The 20,914-nt window shown below is 38.8% G+C and overlaps 1 protein-coding gene across 1 annotated transcript; it reads left to right on the top strand.

The window, feature by feature from the left end:
* Window positions 1-10,804: 10,804 nt before the first annotated feature.
* LOC145769409 (uncharacterized) lies at window positions 10,805-14,385 on the top strand. The gene is made up of 3 exons (XM_082581047.1): window positions 10,805-11,296; window positions 12,148-12,243; window positions 13,804-14,385. The coding sequence occupies exons 1-3, from the start codon at window positions 10,929-10,931 to the stop codon at window positions 14,075-14,077; spliced, it is 738 nt and encodes a 245-aa protein (XP_082437173.1). The 5' UTR covers window positions 10,805-10,928; the 3' UTR covers window positions 14,078-14,385.
* The last annotated feature ends 6,529 nt before the right edge of the window (window positions 14,386-20,914 follow it).

The raw sequence follows: 20,914 nt of genomic DNA, 5'->3' as shown, positions 1-20,914 counted from the left end.
GCAGGATTATGTTGTAAGATACACAATAGTTTTGTGTATGGAGGAAATTTACCAGATTCTTGCTTCGGGAGTCATAATGAACACTCAATGTCAACCCCAGTACCGTGCTTGCGGATTTTCACGAAACTCAAGTGTCCGGATGACACACGTTCACTGCTTGGGTTGATGCTGTACTTGGCTTCTGATCTTGAAAGCATGTATTCTGTTCTGGGTTATCGTTAGTGCTGACATATCCACTGTTTTACCTCTCATCGCTGTTCCAAGCTCATCTTGAGGTTCCACCAAAATCCAAAGTATGAGGCTGTACAACTCAAATAGAACATCTTCTCTGATGTTTGACACTGTTACTGTGTCTGTTACGTCTTTCTCAGCATCGAAGTTAGCAACGCGCTTCGTATTTGTTTGGCTGTCTTGTACAACATCTTGGTTTTGTCCATTTCACTGTTATAACATTGCATCATAGACGCATGAACCATCTCTTCTTCACAAGCTTCAGGGTTGTATAGAAGGGGTGACTTTCTTCTGTCTTTTTTTCTCACTGATTTGAGATTTGGCAACTCCGAAAGAATTTTATCCTTCAGCCACTGTCGTGTCAAGTTCGGTTTGTGTTTGGATTCCTCAAGGTCCAAGCTTTACGAAAATGTGTAGGTTTGCTAATCTTCCACAATTTTGATCAAAAATACATAATGAACCTGACTAAAATGAGATTCTCAGAGTAGCCAGCAATATGATTGTGCAAAAGATTGTCATCGAGGCTAGCAAATCGTTTCTGTAACAGGATGGCGAGTCGTGAGGTATTTCTGGCAAAAGACAACTCAGCGTTGTTTTGAGGTGCATAACAGCAACGCGAATGAAAGCTTCACAAAAATAGCAAAATAAACTTTGTTTCAGTAGACTCGATTTTGTAACATATAGGCTACCATGTTTTAAATAACAAATTTAAATTTATGAGAACATTTTGCAGAAACCTATGAGAACTAAAATTTGAAAATGCACTTCAACTGTGAAAATTCAAAACCTAAATTCCGCTCTCACGGAATCTAAGTCACGCTTCCCCAGTGGGGTGTACCATTTTGCAAAAAGTTTTTAGAAATTAATGCGGCTATGTATTACGGGTTTCCACTTTTGTTAAAAAGTATTTTGGTAGAGTTTCAGAATTTTCCCGCCAAAACTGTGGTGCTGCCGCCATTTTGAAAAAATGGCGGCCAGATAAGATATTATGAAAATCTGCAGCCTTAAACAGGCGTAATGTGATCATATAATACAGGGATGGCGAACCACTGACCCGCGGGTCACGAAATGACCCATCACAGATTTTCAGTGACCCACTTGTCTTTTTTAAAATAATGAAATTTAAACAAATATTTCAGCAAAGAATAAATGTTTCACTAAATATTTGTGATAAGGCCCCACCCTATTTTAATCTAGTACTGGTATAGATATGCTAGGTATACATATACCTAGCTATACCTAGCTATTACGATATACCTAGCTATACCTAGATTATACCTAGCTAGATATAGATATGGAAAAGATTGTATCTGTAACGACTGATGAAGCGCCCAGCATGATTGGAAAACATGTTGGATTTATTCAATTACTAAAACAGGAGTTAAAGCGCAGCTTTGTTGAATTTCACTGCATAATACATCAGGAAGCCCTTTGCGCCAAATCAATCAAATCTCTTCAAAAAGTTGTAAGGGTGGTAACAAAAATAGTCGACTGTATTGCATCTCATGCTCTTAATAAGCGCCAGTTTGCAAATTTATTGAACGCGTGTGACAGTAAATTTAATGGCTTACTCATGTACAACAGTGTAAGGTGGTTAAGTTGTGGTAATGTTTTACAGCGATTTGTTGAATTGTTCAAAGAAGTACAACTTTTTTTAGCTGAAAAAAATCAAAAATATCCAGAGTTAAGCGAAAGTACGTGGTTGAGTGATTTACATTTTTTTGCTGATTTCACAATGCATTACAATAAGTTAAATACTAAATTGCAAGGCTGTGGAGATATTGTATTATCCACGTTTGGGCACATTAAAGCATTTGAGAAGAAACTCGCTATTTTTTCTGTAGACCTTGAACAAGGTCAGCTGAAATATTTTCCTCAGTTGTTGAAGCACTTTACCACCACCAATTTAACTTATGAACAAAAGCAAACTGCACTCAACAAGTATGTTTTACTGACGAATAAGGCCAAAAATGTAATGTCAGAAAGGTTTACCCAGTTCCGAAAGCTAGATAGGCCTACTACATTGCAGTTCATTCTTTTCCCGCATGCAATTCAATTTGAAAATCTTGAATTATCAAACTTCGAATGGTTTCGTCTTTACAACTTGGAAATGGAAATGATAGACTTTCAAGAAAGTGCAGTTTAGAAAACAAAATTTGTAGACTTAAATCATCTCTTACAAAAATTTAAATGAAAACGGATATGGATGGTTGTGACTTTCCTGCTGTTGAAAATCATGCTGAAAATATAATTCTTACCAGTAGCGCACCCAGAAAAAAATTTAGGGGGGGGCTAATTCAGAAATGTCGGCCGAGTGATTTGCGACAATAGTGACAGTAGGCCAATGCCCATCCCTTTGACTAATATTTAAAGGCACTCACGGTCCACAGGCAGTAGCGCACCCAGAAAAAAATTTAGGGGGGGGGCTAATTCAAAAATGTCGGCCGAGTGATTTGCGATAACAGTGACAGTAACAATTATTATAGGCCAATGCCAGTGGCCTAGCCAGGAATTTTGAAAGGGGGGGGGAGGTTAACGGTCGGCGGGCAAAGCCAGACGGCGTGTTCGCCTAAAACAGGGGTCACCAAACTTTTTTCTCTGAGGGCCGGATTGCTGCGAGATTAACAGCTGCGGGCCGGATGCAAATTGCGAAAAGATATACAACTATTTAGAATCTCCATTGACTTGAATTGAGCACAATAAATAACAAAGTCAGCGGTGGAATAGCAAAGTTGTGATGAAAATCGAAAGGTTGCTGGAAAAGTTATCCCCTGCTGTGATACACCACAAGGCATCGTGCTCTTGAAAAAACATTACATCTTTCCAAATTTGGCCTAGGCTGTCCTCATTTGTGGTGACATTTTTTCCTTAACAGTTGTGACGAATTTTTTCCTTGCAACAGTTGTAGTGCAGCTGTTATTTCCACAGCACGTGGCGGGCCGGATGAAATCAGTTCGCGGGCCGTAGTTTGGTGACCCCTGGCCTAAAACGACACCCAACGACGGGGGGTCTGGGGGGCCTCTCCCAACAATTTTTGAAAAATTACTTTAAATTTGGTGCATTCTGAGAGCATTTTCCACTAAAATGTGGGTATGAATCATTCCTGTAAAATGGTGCTATACGGTGGCATAGCAAAAGGATAAGATCATGTTTTCTTCGGCATTTTTCGGAAATAAAGCTTAGTCTCTATGTTTTCTTGTTGCTAATTCCTGGCTGAGATATTTGAATGTTTGGTATTGGCAAAACTCGCTCTTTTAATGCAGTTTCGTTTAAAATTAGGCAAACTTTGTTTTAGGGAAGTAAAGCGACTGAAAGCATCAGTCTCAATATCGTGACGTCACACGCGTGCCAAAAGGGGAGTTTAAAACTCCCAACACCCCCTTGGCTACGCCACCGGCCAATGCCCATTCTTTTGATTAATATTTAAAGGCACTCACATGCATGCTACTATAGCACCATCAGCATCCTCATCCCTACGTCTACTTTTGCAATCGTCTATAGATCTCGATTTTTTTTGTTATGTATGACAAAATAGAATTAGCTTTTTGTTTGCCAACACAAGTAAGTGCAAAAACAACAACCAGCACGAAAACAGCTTGAAACAAAACACTAATTTTGTAAACAGTAAATTTGATCTGGACGTTTTTCCTACTTACAAAACATTCAAAATTAGTTCGTATTTTCAATTAAAGTCCCAGGCGCCTTCGTCTCTCTGCTCAAGTGTCGTACACAGTTTTACATGTCCGTGTGATTCGGCATTGACGTATGGTACATTGGTATGTCCACCAGACATTTGACCACGTGAGTACGGGAGCATCTGAACTTTAGGGAGTTAAAGAAAAGTACCATCAAAGACCATATCATGGAGTGTTCTCTTTGCACAGATCGAAAATTCTCTGCTGACTCATTTAAAATTTACACAAAGGCAAATCCCAATTTGATACCAAATTTCAGGAAGCAGTGTTAATCAAACGCTATAACCCAAATTTAAACAAACAATTATTTGCTGGAGCTGCGTCCATTCTCCTCAACATTTACTTGATGTATCACGTTCCCTGTGGTGCAAATTTTTTTGTAGTTATTTACGTAGTTGCCTTTTCCTAATGTAATTTTACTTTCAAGAAGTTGAAACTCATTGCATTTTTATAAATATTTTCAGGTTCCTGATGAGGGCTTAAGTTTAGCTGAAAACGTTGTACTGTCAACACTATTTGTAAATATATAAAATATATTGTAATAATGCTCAGCCCTGTTGTAATGTTGTGTCTTATTCATATCTAACCTGTAAGCAAAAGGTATAAACGGAGAACATACAAAAACTTTATTTTTGGTGGCGGGTTTGGGGGGGGGCTTGAGCCCCCTTAGCCCCATGCTGGGTGCGCTACTGATTCTTACAGAGTGGAACTCCCTGCCAACTTCGTTTGAAACTATGAAAAGATTTGCAGTAGCTCTGTTAACGTTGTTTGGTTCTTCATATTCGTGCGAATCTTTATTTTCGCACATGAATTTTATACAATCAAGTACGCGGAATCGTCTCAGCTCAGATATGAGTGCTGCATGTGTGAAGCTAAAAACTACGGATTACCAACCAAGGATAATAAGACTTGCAGAGAAGATGCAGAAGCAAGTTTCGCATTAACATGATGTATAGTTTCGCATTAACATGTAGTTTTGCATTAACATGTAATTAAATGCATGACCCACTTTTGCTTTTTCAAGAATTAAGGTCTCTTTTGTGACCCATGCACTAAAAAAGGTTCGCCATCCCTGATATAATATGTCGATTACGGGGTTTTTGGGGTCGCAGAACACGAATCTGAAGTCAAAAGCGCTCTACGACAACAATTTTGCAAAGTGAAATTTTACCACTTGAAATTTATGGTGAAATTTTGCAGACATGGACACAACCTGACCAAGAATACCTCACCCCAGAATGAGCATACCTGAAATATTGTCAAAATGTTGAAATAACAACACGATTTATTTACAAACAAATTTAGTTAATCACTCTCAAACACGATCCATCCCTGTTTCTTCTGCATGCTATTCCTTATGCTTCAGTCCTGATTGATTTCAATTCCCAGTATTTCATCAACACAATAGCCTACCAGAGTTATGCAAACACTCAATTCACTGAATTTTTGACGAATTTCTTTAACAATTGAGTTTGGCTAAGGTAGTTTTTTTGTAATTTTAGAACTGTTCTCTGTGCCTTAGCACGACAAGCAAGAGAGCTTGCCGGTGGCTTTCGTCAGAACATCTGTCAATAAAATGAGTGATTAGCTTAATCCCGCGTTCCGCAATATCGCTGACCATCCTTACGTTCAAAACGAATTTGCTTAGTTTCTTATAATCACTGAATCTTTCCATTCTGATACTGGCATTTGTTGCCACTCTTGATCAGTAAGTTCCAAATTGCTTTCCCAATTGTTGCCTCCAGCAAGGTAGCCTACAAGTACCTTGCCACTTCCCTGAATTGACGGCAGTCGTATCAAATACCTCCATCAATGACACCTTTCTCTCTCCAGTCTTCCACCAATTTTATAACGGCCTGTTCCTGAGATGATCTGGTGCCGTCAGGTCTCATGCACCCCCAGAAGCTTTCATTTCTGCATTACCTTCATCATCAAAACTAACGCCAGATACATATACATTATACACAACACTGTTCTGATGAAACATTTCCTCTCACTTTCAGAATCTTACCGGCCCAGTGAATTATTGCCAAATCAGGGGCCTGGAACTCATCTCTGATAATTAATTTGGGAATGAGAGGACCTATAGTCTTATTAGCCAGTCTATGAGCTGCTGTGACTGATATTAGTATCTTCGACTTGTATGCCGGACGCTTGAGCCACATAGCGAACATTGTTCTTTGCCGATAGCTCATCCAAGTCGATCAGATGTTAAAGGTATAGGCTAGGCGACGTAATACCCAAGGGCGCGGGAAGTAGGGGTGCTCAAGAGGCTGCAGCCCCCCCTAGAGAAAATTCAGCCCCCCTGGAATTTTTAATAATTGCTTGAGCCCCCCCTAGAAAATTCTGACAATTTAAGGTAGGCCTACATAACATAATTTCAGAAATTTTTTCGAACACTAATTGCTGTGATGAATCGAGTTCCTGTTACGTGTCGCGCTCATCATTTGCTATAAAGAGTCGTCAATCACAGGGAGCTATACCTCTCAGTGGCGGTGCTAGCCACCTTCCCTCCTAACACGGCGGTACATCGTTTATTGGACATCGTTCTGCAATATTTACATTTCATGCGTAGGCTACTTCTGAACATTACAATAATACATGATATTGCTTTGTCAAGTCTGACCGACATGACAGAAGATACCGTAGTGCAATGAGAGGAGACGCACGTGCAAAAATATTCGGCTTGGTAAAACAAGCACGCACGATGCGGCTTTATTTTGCGATTACCTGCAGCGGGGAAGTTTTTCAGCCTGCAGAAGCCGTCGCAAGACTACTCCAAAACAAGATCTTTGCTTCTTCAGCTTTGGAATCAATCACCACTCTCCGCGAACGGATCAAAAATCTCAGAAAAGATGAATCCGTTTCCAAGCTTATGGAAGTAGCGAACGTCTTTGCGTCTGTCAATAACCTAAAGACGCCAAAGGATCCCCGAGTGAGAAAAACTCCAGCAAGATTTCGAAACACAGAGGAATCGGATGCTTTGTCGTCTGCGGGAGAAGGAGCGTAGAAACGGCAATACATCGAAGCCCTTGATTTGGTTCAAGCTGAGCTTGATCGAAGATTCGACCAGGCGGATCTGCTTACAGCAGCCAACAGAGAGAAGGTCCTTTTGATCTGTGCAAACGGTGAGGAAAGATCTGATACTGAGATCAGCTTACCCAATGCCATCAGAAAATATCGCCTGAAAACGGAACTTACTTTGCTCAGCGATGTTGTAAGTGGAAAAACCGCAAACTCCGTTCAAAAGGTTGCTGAGATACTATTGCAACTAAACCCTCAAACACTAAATCGTTTCAAAGAAACGCGAAAATTCGTGGAGCTCTGCTTTTGCCTCTCGGTTTCGGTTGCATCATCACAATGTTCTTTTTCTGCTCTAAGACGCCTGAAAACGTGGCTGAGAAGCTCAATGACACAAAAACGACTTACGGTACTCATCTTGCGTTGATGCTTGTCCACCAAAACATTTTGGACACTGTGGATGTCAAAGAACTTATGACACAGTTTATAGAGAAAACACCTGAGCAAAAATCAATCTTCGGAAGCGTGTGAGAGCTCATTTCTACAAACTGTCGTTTTCATATAACTTTTTAATTTGTTCGTTTTCATTTTAATTTTCTGAACAGCTGCTTTGCTGTTTGCCGTTCTTCATTTGTTACAATTTACAATGTGTGTGTTTTAGCGTCGTTTTATTTACACAGGAGGAGACCGAATGCCCAGTACCAGTTGTAATTGTACCCCCATGTAAGGGGGTCTGGGCCCTGGGGGGCTTCTGACAACACTACGACAGCTTCAGCCCCCCCTAGAAAAAAATAGTTCCCGCGCCACTGGTAATACCCATTTTTTTTACCATTCAGGAGTTTTCCAGTTGTCACTGTCACTTTCTGTTTCTTCATCTGCACTTAAGTCCAACTTCACGGTTTTCAGATTGTCAGCAACATCCTCTTTCTGTTTCCTTTCACCTAGCTCAGTCCGTCTCTTCTACAGAGCATCTCTGCCCAATGCGCAACCTAGCATACTTGATCTCTCTGGAGCTGATTTTTCAGATGTTCCAAATCTGTCTCCCAGTCAATAATACCGGAATGCATGAGAATTGATCGCGAAGTAGTCTTACATATATTCAGAGGATCGAGCTTTTCTTCCATATCATGCAAACGTTTTTTAAATGAATCACTATTATTCCTCTCACGCCTGGAATCAAGTTCTAGATACCAAGTTTCATACAAATTCTTCAGATGCCGGTCTATATCCGCATTTTTAACAATAACCTTTCACGATTACTTCTCTGTTCCAGAATGTTTCTCGTTTTTCTTACCAAATACCTAACCCACGCCAAAATGATGTTTCCATACCAGGGGAATTTTCTCCCTTGCTATCACGATGGATTGGTTGATCGTTCTGTGACTTTCGTCTCTGAGGAACAACAGCCTAGCAAGAACGTCAGAGCTTTTAGGAAGCTTTGGAACACCTAGTCTTTCGCTAGTGTTCCCAATGAGGAAGAACTTTCTTTTTGGTTTTTGTGCCAGTGAGCGGTGTGCTTCACCGGCCGTCTCATGCAGTGCCATTACTGATCTGAATCTTGTAACTTGCGTACGATCACCAGCTACTCTTCGAGTCACTGAGCTAATGATGATCTTCGTCGTGTAGAAGTAAAGCATTTACCCAGTTGGGAGAGTTCACTTCGGCTTTTCAAACTTTTTGGTCTGCCGTGGGGTACTCTGATGTTGCCGTCCATTAGTTAATAAGCAGGTAGGTTAGTAACTAAGTGCAGGCCATAGGCTATAGCCTACTGTGGACTAATTAGTAGATTTTCATCTGATGTGAAAGTACACGAGAAAGTACATGTTAATTTTTCCCTCATACTGATTGATATAATCACACCGACTAGAAAAGTTTATGCTTAGCCTACATGCATTTCAAGGTTAAAATGACAATAAGATGCTCTTTTCACATCCACTGCAGTCCAAAACAGTGTGGTCACATCTATATGTCAAAATTCACTTTGCAAAATTGTTGCCGTAGACTAGAGTGATTTTAACTTCAAATTCGAGTTCTGCGACCCCGAAAACCCCGTAATCGACATATTATATGATCACATTACGCCAGTTTAAGGCTGTAGACTTTCATAATATCTTATCTGGACGCCATTTGTTCAAAATGGCGGCAGAACCACAGTTTTGGCGGGAAAATTCTGAAATTTTACCAAAATACTTTTTTAACAAAAGTGGAACCCGTAATACATAGCCGCAATAATTTCTAAAAACTTTTTGCAAAATGGTACACCCTATGACCCCACATATGCCACTCTCATAGGCTATTGCGAATAAAGAGGTAGCCTACTACCGGTGTCCGGTAACTTATATTAAGAAATAAGCGGGGAATTGAAAAATGCACACACTTAAGAGACAGACTTTAAAAGAGAACAGACCGAACGACTCAAAAAAAGAGAAGGCAAATTTCACGGCGGGAGAATGTCGCTTTTCTGACCCCCGTCGCAATAGACTAAATTGGTTAGAGTTACACATATTCCTCAATTTCCCTAATAAGAACTTCTAGCTTTGATTAATAATAAAATATATTTAATATTACATTTAAAACTTATTTAATTTTTGTAGGTAACCTAATCATACCCCTAGACAGACTAAATTATCCTTTCAATAACCAAAAGACAGCTTCAGATAGCCAAAACCCTACAATTTCATAAAGTAGTTTAGCCCATCTTTCTGGGATAAAAGAATTCCAAAAAATGTCAGGCTATATGGTAGCCTACATCAACAATGGTAAGTCACTTAAGTAGGGTGCAAACACGCATTTGCAATCCATGTCATTGAGGCGTTACCCGCAACAACTGGTAAAGCTGAGAGATGTTTTAATGCCAGAAACGAGCCAACACACGGCTCAGCGATGAATTCTAATCTCATCGCAGACTCGTATGTCCTTCATTGCCATCGTGAAAGATCAATGAGAAGATAAATTGAATGGTTAGGCTACTGGCCTTGTTGGCGTAAGTGACTAATGGACTTTTAATTGTGATGGTATTTGTTATTGTTTTGTTACAATTTCTTAAACTTTTATCGGATAGCAAGTCTCCCTGACCCCATATTAGAAACTGCCAATCGTGTTCAAACATTAAACCTTCATTGGAGTCCTTCGAAATTGTTCGTAAGTGTTTGTCCGAGTTCGACACCAAGATTCACAAGACATTGATCATCAAATCTTTCAACCCAGGGCTCAACAGGCAATTATTTGCTGGTGGAGCTCTTACTTTTAACCGTTTTTGATAGAATTGTCACGTGTTGTGCTTCTTGTATTTTTGCTTTGTTTGTGCCGCTATCTCGTGTTGTGCTTCTGTCTATCTTGCGTGATCTGCTTGAGTCCTCCTTCTCTGAACAATTAATTTTACCGCTCAAATACTTGACCTGTTGTGCTGCGTAATTTTTAGTTATCATTTTGTGTGAGCAAGTTAAGCAGTTTCTCAAATGTTTAGATTTGGCCATACTTTTTGCTGTGATACTGTATGATTCTTTAGTAGCCTATTTCTAGTAAAATATTTTCTCTTATAGGCTTAAAAAGGGCTGTAGGTTATGATCAGCCGAAAACATTCGCTTATTATTTTTTTGTTTTTGTTTTTATAATATTAAATGTAGTGTTGTTGCTGAGTTATGTCTGTTTATGGTTTAAAAAAGTTACTTCTTTACCCAAACTGTATTCTTATGCTTGATTCACGGCTAGAGCTTGATCGATCCGGAAGTCATCTAGCTATTGTTGTCACTGAATTGAGTAAAGCGATAGGTTATTTCCCTACGTCAAAAAACAATTCATGGGCGTTGACCAATTCTTTTCTTTTTTTCAGTAGACAATGGTGGGCTGGTGGTAGATCAAGCAAGATCATTGTGTCAGCAACAAGGTTGAATTTTATTGTGCTGGTTGCGACGTCGTACCTCGATTTGAATTGTGCAGTTCTGTGCAACTATTCTGTAAAACTCACTACCGTACAGTAATATGATAAGTTTAAAACCTTCTAAAATCCGTTTTATGCACGATCGAATAAACAACAAGTTTAGGGGTGGAATATCTGTCAATGATACAATCGATAAAATAGCAACTGGAAGGATGAGCATTCATACATTACCAAGAATTAGAGTATGCAGAAAAGATGGTTTTTACTACGCTTTTGACAATCGTCGATTGTATGTCTACCGAGTTCTTCAAAAGCGAAATAAACTGGATAAGATCACAGTAAACCTTGCTTCAAAGTCCCAGTTTCAACCTTCCAGATTTAACACTCTGAACAATGGCAAGTCAGTAACTATGAGAGGGAACCTTGCTCTGGATCACGCCCATGCTACATCACCTGCTTCTTCTGACGAGTAAGATTTTTTGTTGCATTAACTGTTAATGAAACGTTTGTTAAATCCATCATGATAGGCTAATGTAATGCCATCTGCTCTGCATTGTTTATTTTTCCACCATAGGTTTGATGCAAAGTTGCCAGATATATTTTTATTTTTGCCCAATTGCCACTAAGAATTAGTCAAAAATTTGAAAGTTTGCATAAATTAAAGTAAAAAAAAATTTTTTTGCTGAAAATGGCATTTATTTTGTGAAACTTGGTTTGAAAATAAAGAACTCAACCAGCACACAAACCTCGATTGCTGCAATTTTCCTGCGACTCTGAAACGATACTAATCCAATTTCGCCGAAAAATCACAGAACCAGCAACCTTTGTCTGGTGTTGAACGCTCTTCCCCTCATGAACGCTTTCCTTTTCCTCAATTACGTCACTATGGTTTTCCGTTAACTCACACTGGTTGATACAGTGCAATAACGTATTTTAACGTTTAATGCTTTTTTTGGTTAGAGTAGCCTAGGCTATAGACTGAGCAAGAGTAGAAGCTCAGTTACTGTCTTCTATACTTCCTTAAAGAAAGAGAGTTGTCAAACATTGGTTGATTGGTTTGGTTTTGTTTCAAAAACCAAACCAACATTACCGAATGTAGACCTATTCCTAACTCTAGAAGAGTCAGGCGTTTTGTTCTATTCTTCTTCATTATGATAAATACAATGACTATGATGTGATGCTCACATAGGCTAACTGAACCTGAACTCACATACGGATTCAGTAGCGACGTGCTACTAAATACGCTTGTTTATAAAGTCTACGTAACCAATGCAACATAAACCTGCTTTTTATTAAATGAAACTGTTTCCCTTTATACAGTGAGGATGATGGACCTACTCTTTCTTCACAAACAGTCGAACAGGAAAGAAGCAATTCTTGTTCCACCAACGGCCTACTAAGCGGAGCGAGTGCAATGTAAGTTATGTTCTAATTGATGTATGACTCCTACATTCCTATTAAAAATAATTCAATTTGGCCCAGCTAACAAAATTGACAATTTGATTGTTAAATTTTTGCATTAGGCCTACATGTACTTTTATTCAACAGACATGAGCGTAATAGCTCTTCATGTTAGCATTGTATAAAACATTTTTTCGAAGTATTTCGTTTTCTTTTGACTCAATTTTGTTTTTGCTAAAAGGCGAATTCATGTCGATCACGCTATTAATTTTTTATGTTCTAATTGGCTTATTGTTACCGATGCTTAAGCTATAGAAAGTATCCTTCCTTTCACCCAACTTCTTCCGTATCGACGTCTGTTACTATTGATCTTCTAGAGCAGGATTTTGCCCATTTTGGATACCCCCACTCCCTTGTCTCAGACAATGCGACTACGTTCTCTTCGGAAGAATTCCAGATTTATTGCAAAGCTATGGGAATAGTACACATCACTGGAGCACTATAGGCTATACCAGTGATGAGCAACCTTTTTGTGACTGTGGACCATAATTTTTTTTTAGAAATCTCTGTGGACCATAGCCTTTTTTGTATATCAGATTTATAATTGTGGCTTAAGTTGAGAAAAACAACATATTTATAAGTAATAAATTTAACCAAATATTTATAAGTAACAATTGACCAAATATCATAAAATTTTACGTCAGTGACTGCCTTGTTCTTCATGTTTGTCGCACATTAAGTCATAATTACAGGTAAAAGTTTGATTCAATCTTAATCTTACTGTACCACGCTTATTAATATCAAGTCGGTTTCTTTTTTTACAAAAAATGTCATTAATAACAGAAAATCCAGCCTCACATGAATATACTTCAGCGGCATATAAGATAATCAGTCTTCTGCTCTATTACTCACTACTCAGTCAGTTACTTTTAACAATATCGTTATGTTATCCGCTAACTGGTAACTATTCAGCACTTTCAACTCATCTCAGTAGTGCGGGAAAAAATAGCAAAACAGCTGATCGTAACCAAAGGCGAAACATGGGGATTCCCCAAGAAATCGTAAACACATATTTATAATATTGTTCGGGGGCCCACAAGCACAGTGAATACGGAGTTAAATTGCTAATAACTTAGCATTGGTACAATACAATAACAATATGTGTGTCTTGAATTATTTTATCTGTGGACCACCGAAAATTCTCTGTGGACCACTTGTGGTCCACCTGGACCACGTTGCTCTTCACTGGGCTATACCATCCAGCTACGAATGGTGCTGCCGAGCGTTTGGTGCGCACTTTCAAATAGGCTTTGAGAAAATCGTTGTTACCGCCTAGAAGTGCGACCACTCAATTATTCTTGATGCAGTTTCGCCGTACGCCTCATGCCAGTGGTTACTCTCCCAGCGAGTTATTAAACCACCTCCAATTACGTAGGCTACTAAATTAGATATTTTACTTACTTTCTCGGCTCAGATCACGAAAACATCGACGAGTCCTTCGCCTCGGAAACAAAACCGGAAAACAATTAAGTTCGATGTTGGTGATCCTTGTTGTGCTTTGTACTTTGGTTCCAGGCAAAGCCGAAGTCCTCGTTGGGTGCCTGCCGCCGTGGTAAAGGGAAGTCCGCGTTACATCTCGCCGGAATACGGGAATCCAGGGGAGACTACCTTCACGTTGTCATCAACAGCCGACAAGGTTCCTGATCCATCGCCAGTCGACGAGGTTCCTGATCTTTCGACGCCGATTGCAACAGAGGACTCATCATTGTCATTGATCTCGAATCAAGGACATACATTGAGGCGGTCACAGAGAAGACGCCAACCACCCCTTCGTTATGGGTGGTCATAAGTTTTATTGGTGAAATGGTGAGGTGCAGGGCAGGGATTGGTGCAGGGGTGCATTCCTAGCATTTTATTTGGGGGGGCTCTATTAACACCTAACTGTGTTGTTATAGACAAATTATGTATAAGTAGCTTAATCAGTGTAGGTTAGCCAACAATCGTTACCTTTTTTAAAATGAAACACTGTTCAGTTTGTTTTTATTTCTGGACATTATATCGAAAAACAACCCATGCTAAAACACAGCTTGAAGTACAGAAAAAGGTAGAAGCAACAAAACGTGAAGACGTGGTTGAATCCGAAATAAAATTGTAAGTTTGAAATTTGGCCTGGTTGCTACACTGCAATCTCCTTTGCTTTTTCTTTACTGCGTAGGCCTACACTTGAAAATAGCTTTGCCTGAGCTAATTCCAATCTCTTAACTCAATTGTAAACTTAGGCTATTTGTATGAGCCAATTCTAAGCAAACTTTCAAAAAATTGACTGTAGGAAAGTGAGGATATGCATTTCTTGAAATAAGCGCTTGTGTTTGCAGCTTTGCTAGAAAACCAATAAGTTGCCAATGTGACAGTTACACCAAAATATCATTTAGTTATTAACGAACAGTTTAAACAACTTCAAATACAGCAAAAACATATTCCAAGTTGGTAGCCTACAAACGAGATTATACAAAACAAACAGTGATGTACGCGCATACAAAAAATATTGACGCCGTCAGCGCAAACGCAAACGTTCGAAAAACTATACGCCGCATGCGTCAACGCAACTTGTAAAAAAAGTTGGCGGCGTCAGCGTTAGCGCATACTCTAGCGCAAACTCATTTTGTTTGCTAGGTGCCAAATATTCACACGGTATAAACCACTCGAAACAACACACTTTTCAACCCACTTCGCGATTTCTCGTTACAAGAAATTATCTTTTTGGCCGGAAGGCACATCTGGCATTGAAAATATAAGTTTTTGCCTTTGGAAGAAGAGAGCTTAAAATACTTTTCCATGTAGGGCCATGGATTTGTATTATCATGCTCCATTTCACTTGGAGATTAGTATTACCGTAAGTTATTCCCTGAATACAATAGTGTAGTGTAAGAAACTGTAGCATATGCCTATCAAGAAAATTCTAGTAATATACTAACTGTCGCTCCCTAAAAATCCATTATAAAAAACACTATTTTTAAAATGATTCCGTTTGAATGAGACTAATGTTGCTTTTAATGCCATAATTCTCTCAGTAAGCTCTTTGCTTTTTTCGGATAAGATTTTTAAAAAGTGGGTTAATGGAAGACAAAACTGCCAGAAACAAGCAAGTTTAGATTCTGAACTGCACAACTCTTTGTTATTAGCATTCAGGGATAGTTAGCATTACTAGTGTTACGTATTAGCAGTAGGCTACTCAAAAGCCTCTCACAATTGGCCCCTGGATGCATGTTTTGCTAAACTGCTCATCAAGTTACAAAACATATATAGGCTAATTACATATTTACGCAACAGACTGTATAAATTGTCAAGTAAAAATTACCTTAGCTTGATAGCCTACTGTGTGTAGGCCTACACATTACTACGCTACATAGCCTACAACAAGAATAACCGGCAAAGTAATGTACTACACATAACATACAGAGTACAACATCATGCAAGCAATCATGGTCGGAGACCAAATATTTGAGTTTGTTTAGATACATAGGCTGCACTGCTCATTGACTCAAAAGTTTCTGATTTGCCCCAAAATGCAAGACTTAACGAATATAAATTAAAGTGCTCACAATTGCTTACAAACGCCTTCAACACTGCTTGACTAAAAAAAACTTCACACTACGAAGCCAAGTCATTGTTTACATTTTTTACATGGAGCGACATTACCAATCTACCTACTTGCTTGCTTACATTACATTCCTGTTCTGACCCGTAATTTACTAAGTAATTTCTCAGTAGGCCTAAGTTGTTTTAACTAATTCTTTCTTTTTTTCTGCAAGACTTCAGTCTCCACGTGGGACTCTAGCGTCAAAGGCAGTAGTGCGATATACAAACAAACTCCAGCTGACTGAACAATAGATGACACTGTGACACAACACTAGAACAATGGGCAATTGCAAGACGTCAACATTTCGCAGTTTGACAAAAAAAAATTGCAAACAACAACTAAGACATTATAAAGTATGCGTTGACGCTATGCGCTAAAAAACCGCGAAAACTTTACGGCGCATCCTCAAGCGCAAACTATCCAAAAAAATGTGGCCGCAAGCGTTAGCGCTAACAAAAAGTCTACGCCGCAAGTATGCGGCGTAGAATTTGCGGCGCATACGTACATCTCTGAAAACAAATAGCCTGTCTGCCAGGTCTTTGGTTTTATGGGCTAAAGTTATAAGCACCACGACAGTCTTTGATTTTAGCCAACGTGTAGGGGAGATGTGGGACCTATTCAACAAATTTTGATTTATTTGCCTGGAAGCTCTATTTTTCATCCAAATTTCCCGAAACTTGTTCCGAGCACAACTAACATTAACGGTTACGCTCTGTGAAAAGATTAAAAATTTTTAATAACTTCTAACACAACACATTTTTTCTCTAATTAAAATTTTTCTGAATTGTTGAATAGGTCCCACCCCCAGGGGACCAATTCAACTTCAATCCGACCAAAACAGCTGATTACTATTTTTCATTTTTAATAAAGAAAATGCAAAAAGAAAAGTATTTTTACACGCACATGAATATGTTATAACCTTAGGGGAGTCGCCAGCGCGGTGGGCGCCCCCCTATGCCGAAAATTTTTCAATAAAGAAAAAGGTCCGCTCCCATAGGCTAGGCCAGGGGTCACCAAATCGCGGGCCGCATGCGGCCTGCCACGCTGTATCGCTGCGGCCCGCGGAAGGTATCAGCGTACAAGTATAACCAAAAATACTTTTCTTGAGGAGTTAAAGAGCATAAGGAAAATATACTTTCCGGGAAGCATATTTTTGCTTTGCATAGGATTCCACCGACCGACCAATCAGATTGTAGTTCTTGGTAGGCAGGGCCTGATTAAGGCTCACGGGGGCCCGAGGCACAGCTAAATTTAGGGGCCCCTGTTGGCAATCGCTTTCAAAGCAATGCCATGCAGTCTCAGCGAAGCTCAATTGGTTAGCGCGTCACTTCTGGAACAAAGAAGCTTCAAGATCAAGCGGCGCTGGTTCGACTCTCGGGGTGTGCGCTTGAGCAACGCACGTTAAGGACTGCTCTCCATTCAGCGGCATCTAATGGATGGAATAGTTCCCCGGCAACAACACTTTAACAATCGGAAACTTCACTCTGTCAATCTCGGTGACCGGGCCTGCGTCAGTGATCCAAAAGCCTCTACAAGTATGCGAAACTGCCAGGATTAAGCTCTGCAAGAAGCTTTCCCAGTCCGAAGATAAAGATTCAATCAATCAATCACCGAATGATGAAATATGGGCTAAAAAATAGTTCAAGCAAAACTATAACTTCATAAATATTAATTTAGCCAATTTACCTACAACTTTCTAACAGTATGAACACTTTTATACTGATTACAAAAATTATTGGATGAAAAATCTCTCTAACAGATTGGCAATTGAGCTCATTTCAATTTCATACAGGAAACACTAGCAAAATATAGGCTACATTTGAATTTGAACTAGCAGAGTTTATTAATGGTCCTTGAAACCAGTGCTGTGTTAAACCCTTTGTGGGCCCCGGGGCCAGAATAATTTTGGGCCCTCTATCGTCAAGCAGACCTATAATATTGTGTATATTTTCACTGCATCGACATGGAAATGTGGTTCATTTCAATAGACTTTCTCACCAGTTTAGAAATTAGAAAACAACACAAGTGTAAGGAACCGCAAACACAGGTCTATCATTTCTTAGCTACATCTTTGCTCGGAATGAAAGCCAAAAGTGTTAACAGTTTCTAATAAAAAAAAATACTGGGAAGCTGATATACAAGTCCCCCCCCCCACCCTTGGCAACTCATGATAAAGAGGAATTGACCAAAACATGTGGATTGAAGTGTGTGAACAGTAAAGCAAAGGCAGGGATATCTAGCGAAGGAGATATGAAGGCTCGCAGCGATTGCCTTATTCTCATGACACTACCAGGGCGGTAGTTTGTAGCGCGTGAAACATGTGGTTCTTTTTAAAATCGTAGAAAGTTTTGTAGTGCAGCTGGTACAATAAGCTACAGAAGACAGTTAGCAAATGTTACATAGAGCATATTTAAAGAATACTTGTTTGGAAAGACAGTTGAAAAGTTACCAGTAGGCCTAAGCTGTTTTTTTTAACAAAGCCTTTGCAGTAGGCTAAATGTAAAGCAAGTACCGGTATATGGGTAGTTGAATTAACAAGCAACCATGAGCATGCAGTGAATATCCAGGCCTGATGCTAATAGCGCAATGAGTTATCATAACAAGATTTATTAAACTATTATCGGTGCCAATTGTCATCTTGCGATAAACACAGATTATTTACAATAAACAAAAGCCCTTCTATTGTCAGACGTAATAAAAGCCTTCGTATATCCTTCTTTAGATATCCCTGAGCAAAGGTAAAGTAGTTTCACCCTATATGTTTGGTTGAGTCCTGTCTTTGTCATGAGTTGCCAAGGGGGGTAGGGGGGACTTGTATACCAGCTCCAATACTGGCAATGGAACATTATCGGTCACGACGCGGTCATACCATCGTACCACACAAAATTTTGACTGTTTTAACTTTGCCCTGCTTTGCCGCCCGGTACCGCGCAGATAAAATCTGAGGATAAAACCAAAACTGTAGAAATTATTAATTTCCATTCAGATTTGGTCATCTGGTAACATTATTGTTTTTCACTATTTTTATGTTTTATCTGGCAACATTACTTGTTCTGTCAACCAAAGTGAAAACATTGTGATTGTACGGTAATTTGTAAACAAAAGCAGTGAAAAGCGTTTTGAGGATCAGGTGTTCAATTATTTTTATTCAACATTATTTCATTTCAAGGCAAAGCTTTCATAATTTTATGTAGGTATTCAAGTTAATTAAAGTGTTTAGGGTATGGTAGCCTAGGTTAGTGGCAAGAATAAACACGTCCCTTGTGTTAAGAATGATTTTTGTTTTGTACCGTACAACATGTGATATGCCAGGCTTATAAGGTATTTGAAGATAAGAGCAATTTCATGTGCATATATTCAGAAAAACTAAATACAGAAGAACGTTTCTGCTAAAAATACAGGACAGGTTTTTCCTGCTCGCAATATCACTAGTCAAGGATATTTATAATTATGGTATATATTATAAATGTTAAAATTGAAATGATAATTAAACTATAAAATCCGAAATGCTATTTTGCTTACAGCTAACAATTTTTTAACACAAAATACTTTTATTGATGAAAATAAATTAAATATGTGAATTCACAAAGGGCCCAACTCCATTTTTTTATTTTACTTTTTGTGCTTTCCGATTTCTTTCAATGAAAAGAAATTGAATATGTGAATTCAAAAAGGGCCCTCCAGTTGTTTTTTTTTATTTCACTATTTGTGCTTTCCAATTTCTTTCTATGTCTTCTAAATGATACTTAAAAAAAAACAGCCAGATTTTTCAAACATATCGGTAAACACATAAAAAATACCCTATCAATTTTTCCATTGATTTTGAAATGGGCCCAACTACAGCAATTGCACTTCAACTTCTCTATAGTTTCTCCACAGAATCCTCACTGAATGAACTTTGTAGGTATGATGCTTCTTACCAGTATGTTTAAGCATAGAATCATTGTCGAAGTTTCACCACAAAAGTAAATGACCAAAATAATTAAAACAGTTGTGCCAAAAACACTTTGTGGCAATTGGGCCCTTTTTGAATTCATATATTCAATTGCATCCAACCTGTTATAATATATGTTAAATACATTTCTGCAGATCATGTTACTAACGTTATCGTATTTTAACTTTGTTTTTAGGTAGTAATGGTGTTTTTAGAGATGTTTTAGTGTAGTTAGGGCCCAAATTTGTATAATAGGCCCCAAATTTGAGATGTTTTAGTATAATAAGGGCCTAAATCATATTCTTAATGGACAAGTACATGCAGTAAACTTTAGCAACTCAAAAAACACTTTTCTGAAATGCAAAAATGTATTATTTGTGGGCCCCTTGAGATGGTGGGCCTGGGATCTGGGCCCCCCTTGACACGGCACTCCTTGAAACCTATAAAAGTATTGACGCCTACGGTACCAATGTAAAAAAAATTGGGGGCCCCCAAAACCAGGGGGCCTGAGGCCTGTGCCTCGTGTGCCTCATGGTTAATCGGGCCCTGGGCATGGATCTTTTCAATATTGTTGTACGATATTGAAAAGATTCATGCCCAAACAATCAACAGCAACATTCAAAATTTGTCTAGATCAGTGGTTCTCAACCTTTTTTCTTTCGTGGCCCATTTTTCTCTGCATAAAAATTCTATGGCCCATTAAGTTTTTATGTAAGTAAAAACTACAAAATAGGTTTATAAACAAAAAGCAGCAGAACATATTTCAAAACAGATTATTTATTCAACCGACGAGTAGTGAGATACTTGCTCCTGAACATTATTAACCAACATGTCAATTTTTGGAAGGGTTGAAGATGGCGCACAACGCATACCACCTTCCACTTCAAGTTGGAATGTTGCTGGAATCTCACTGTTGAATCCAAGCGCTGTCGCTTCACACTATCTTCTTTTCATCTTTATCATTATCACACATCTTTATCCTTGTAATTTGGATGAACTTTTTCCAGGTGAAGTTACAGTTTTGATGGCCTCAATGAATGATGACTGAGAACTTTAGTACATAATACACATTGTCTTTTTTTCTTCTCTGTTATCAAAAATTGATGTAAATC

This window comes from Aplidium turbinatum, chromosome 4 (genome assembly GCF_918807975.1).
Source record: "Aplidium turbinatum chromosome 4, kaAplTurb1.1, whole genome shotgun sequence".
NCBI lineage: Eukaryota > Metazoa > Chordata > Ascidiacea > Aplousobranchia > Polyclinidae > Aplidium > Aplidium turbinatum.
This window is presented reverse-complemented; position numbering and strand designations above follow the sequence as displayed.

Bases quoted from the DNA above. Each gene is read 5' to 3' on its own strand.
- LOC145769409 (XM_082581047.1), top strand. From the start codon at position 10,929: ATGATAAGTTTAAAACCTTCTAAAATCCGTTTTATGCACGATCGAATA. The intron at 11,297-12,147 runs GTAAGATTTTTT...CCCTTTATACAG, and splicing joins TCACCTGCTTCTTCTGACGA to TGAGGATGATGGACCTACTC. The intron at 12,244-13,803 runs GTAAGTTATGTT...CTTTGGTTCCAG, and splicing joins CTAAGCGGAGCGAGTGCAAT to GCAAAGCCGAAGTCCTCGTT.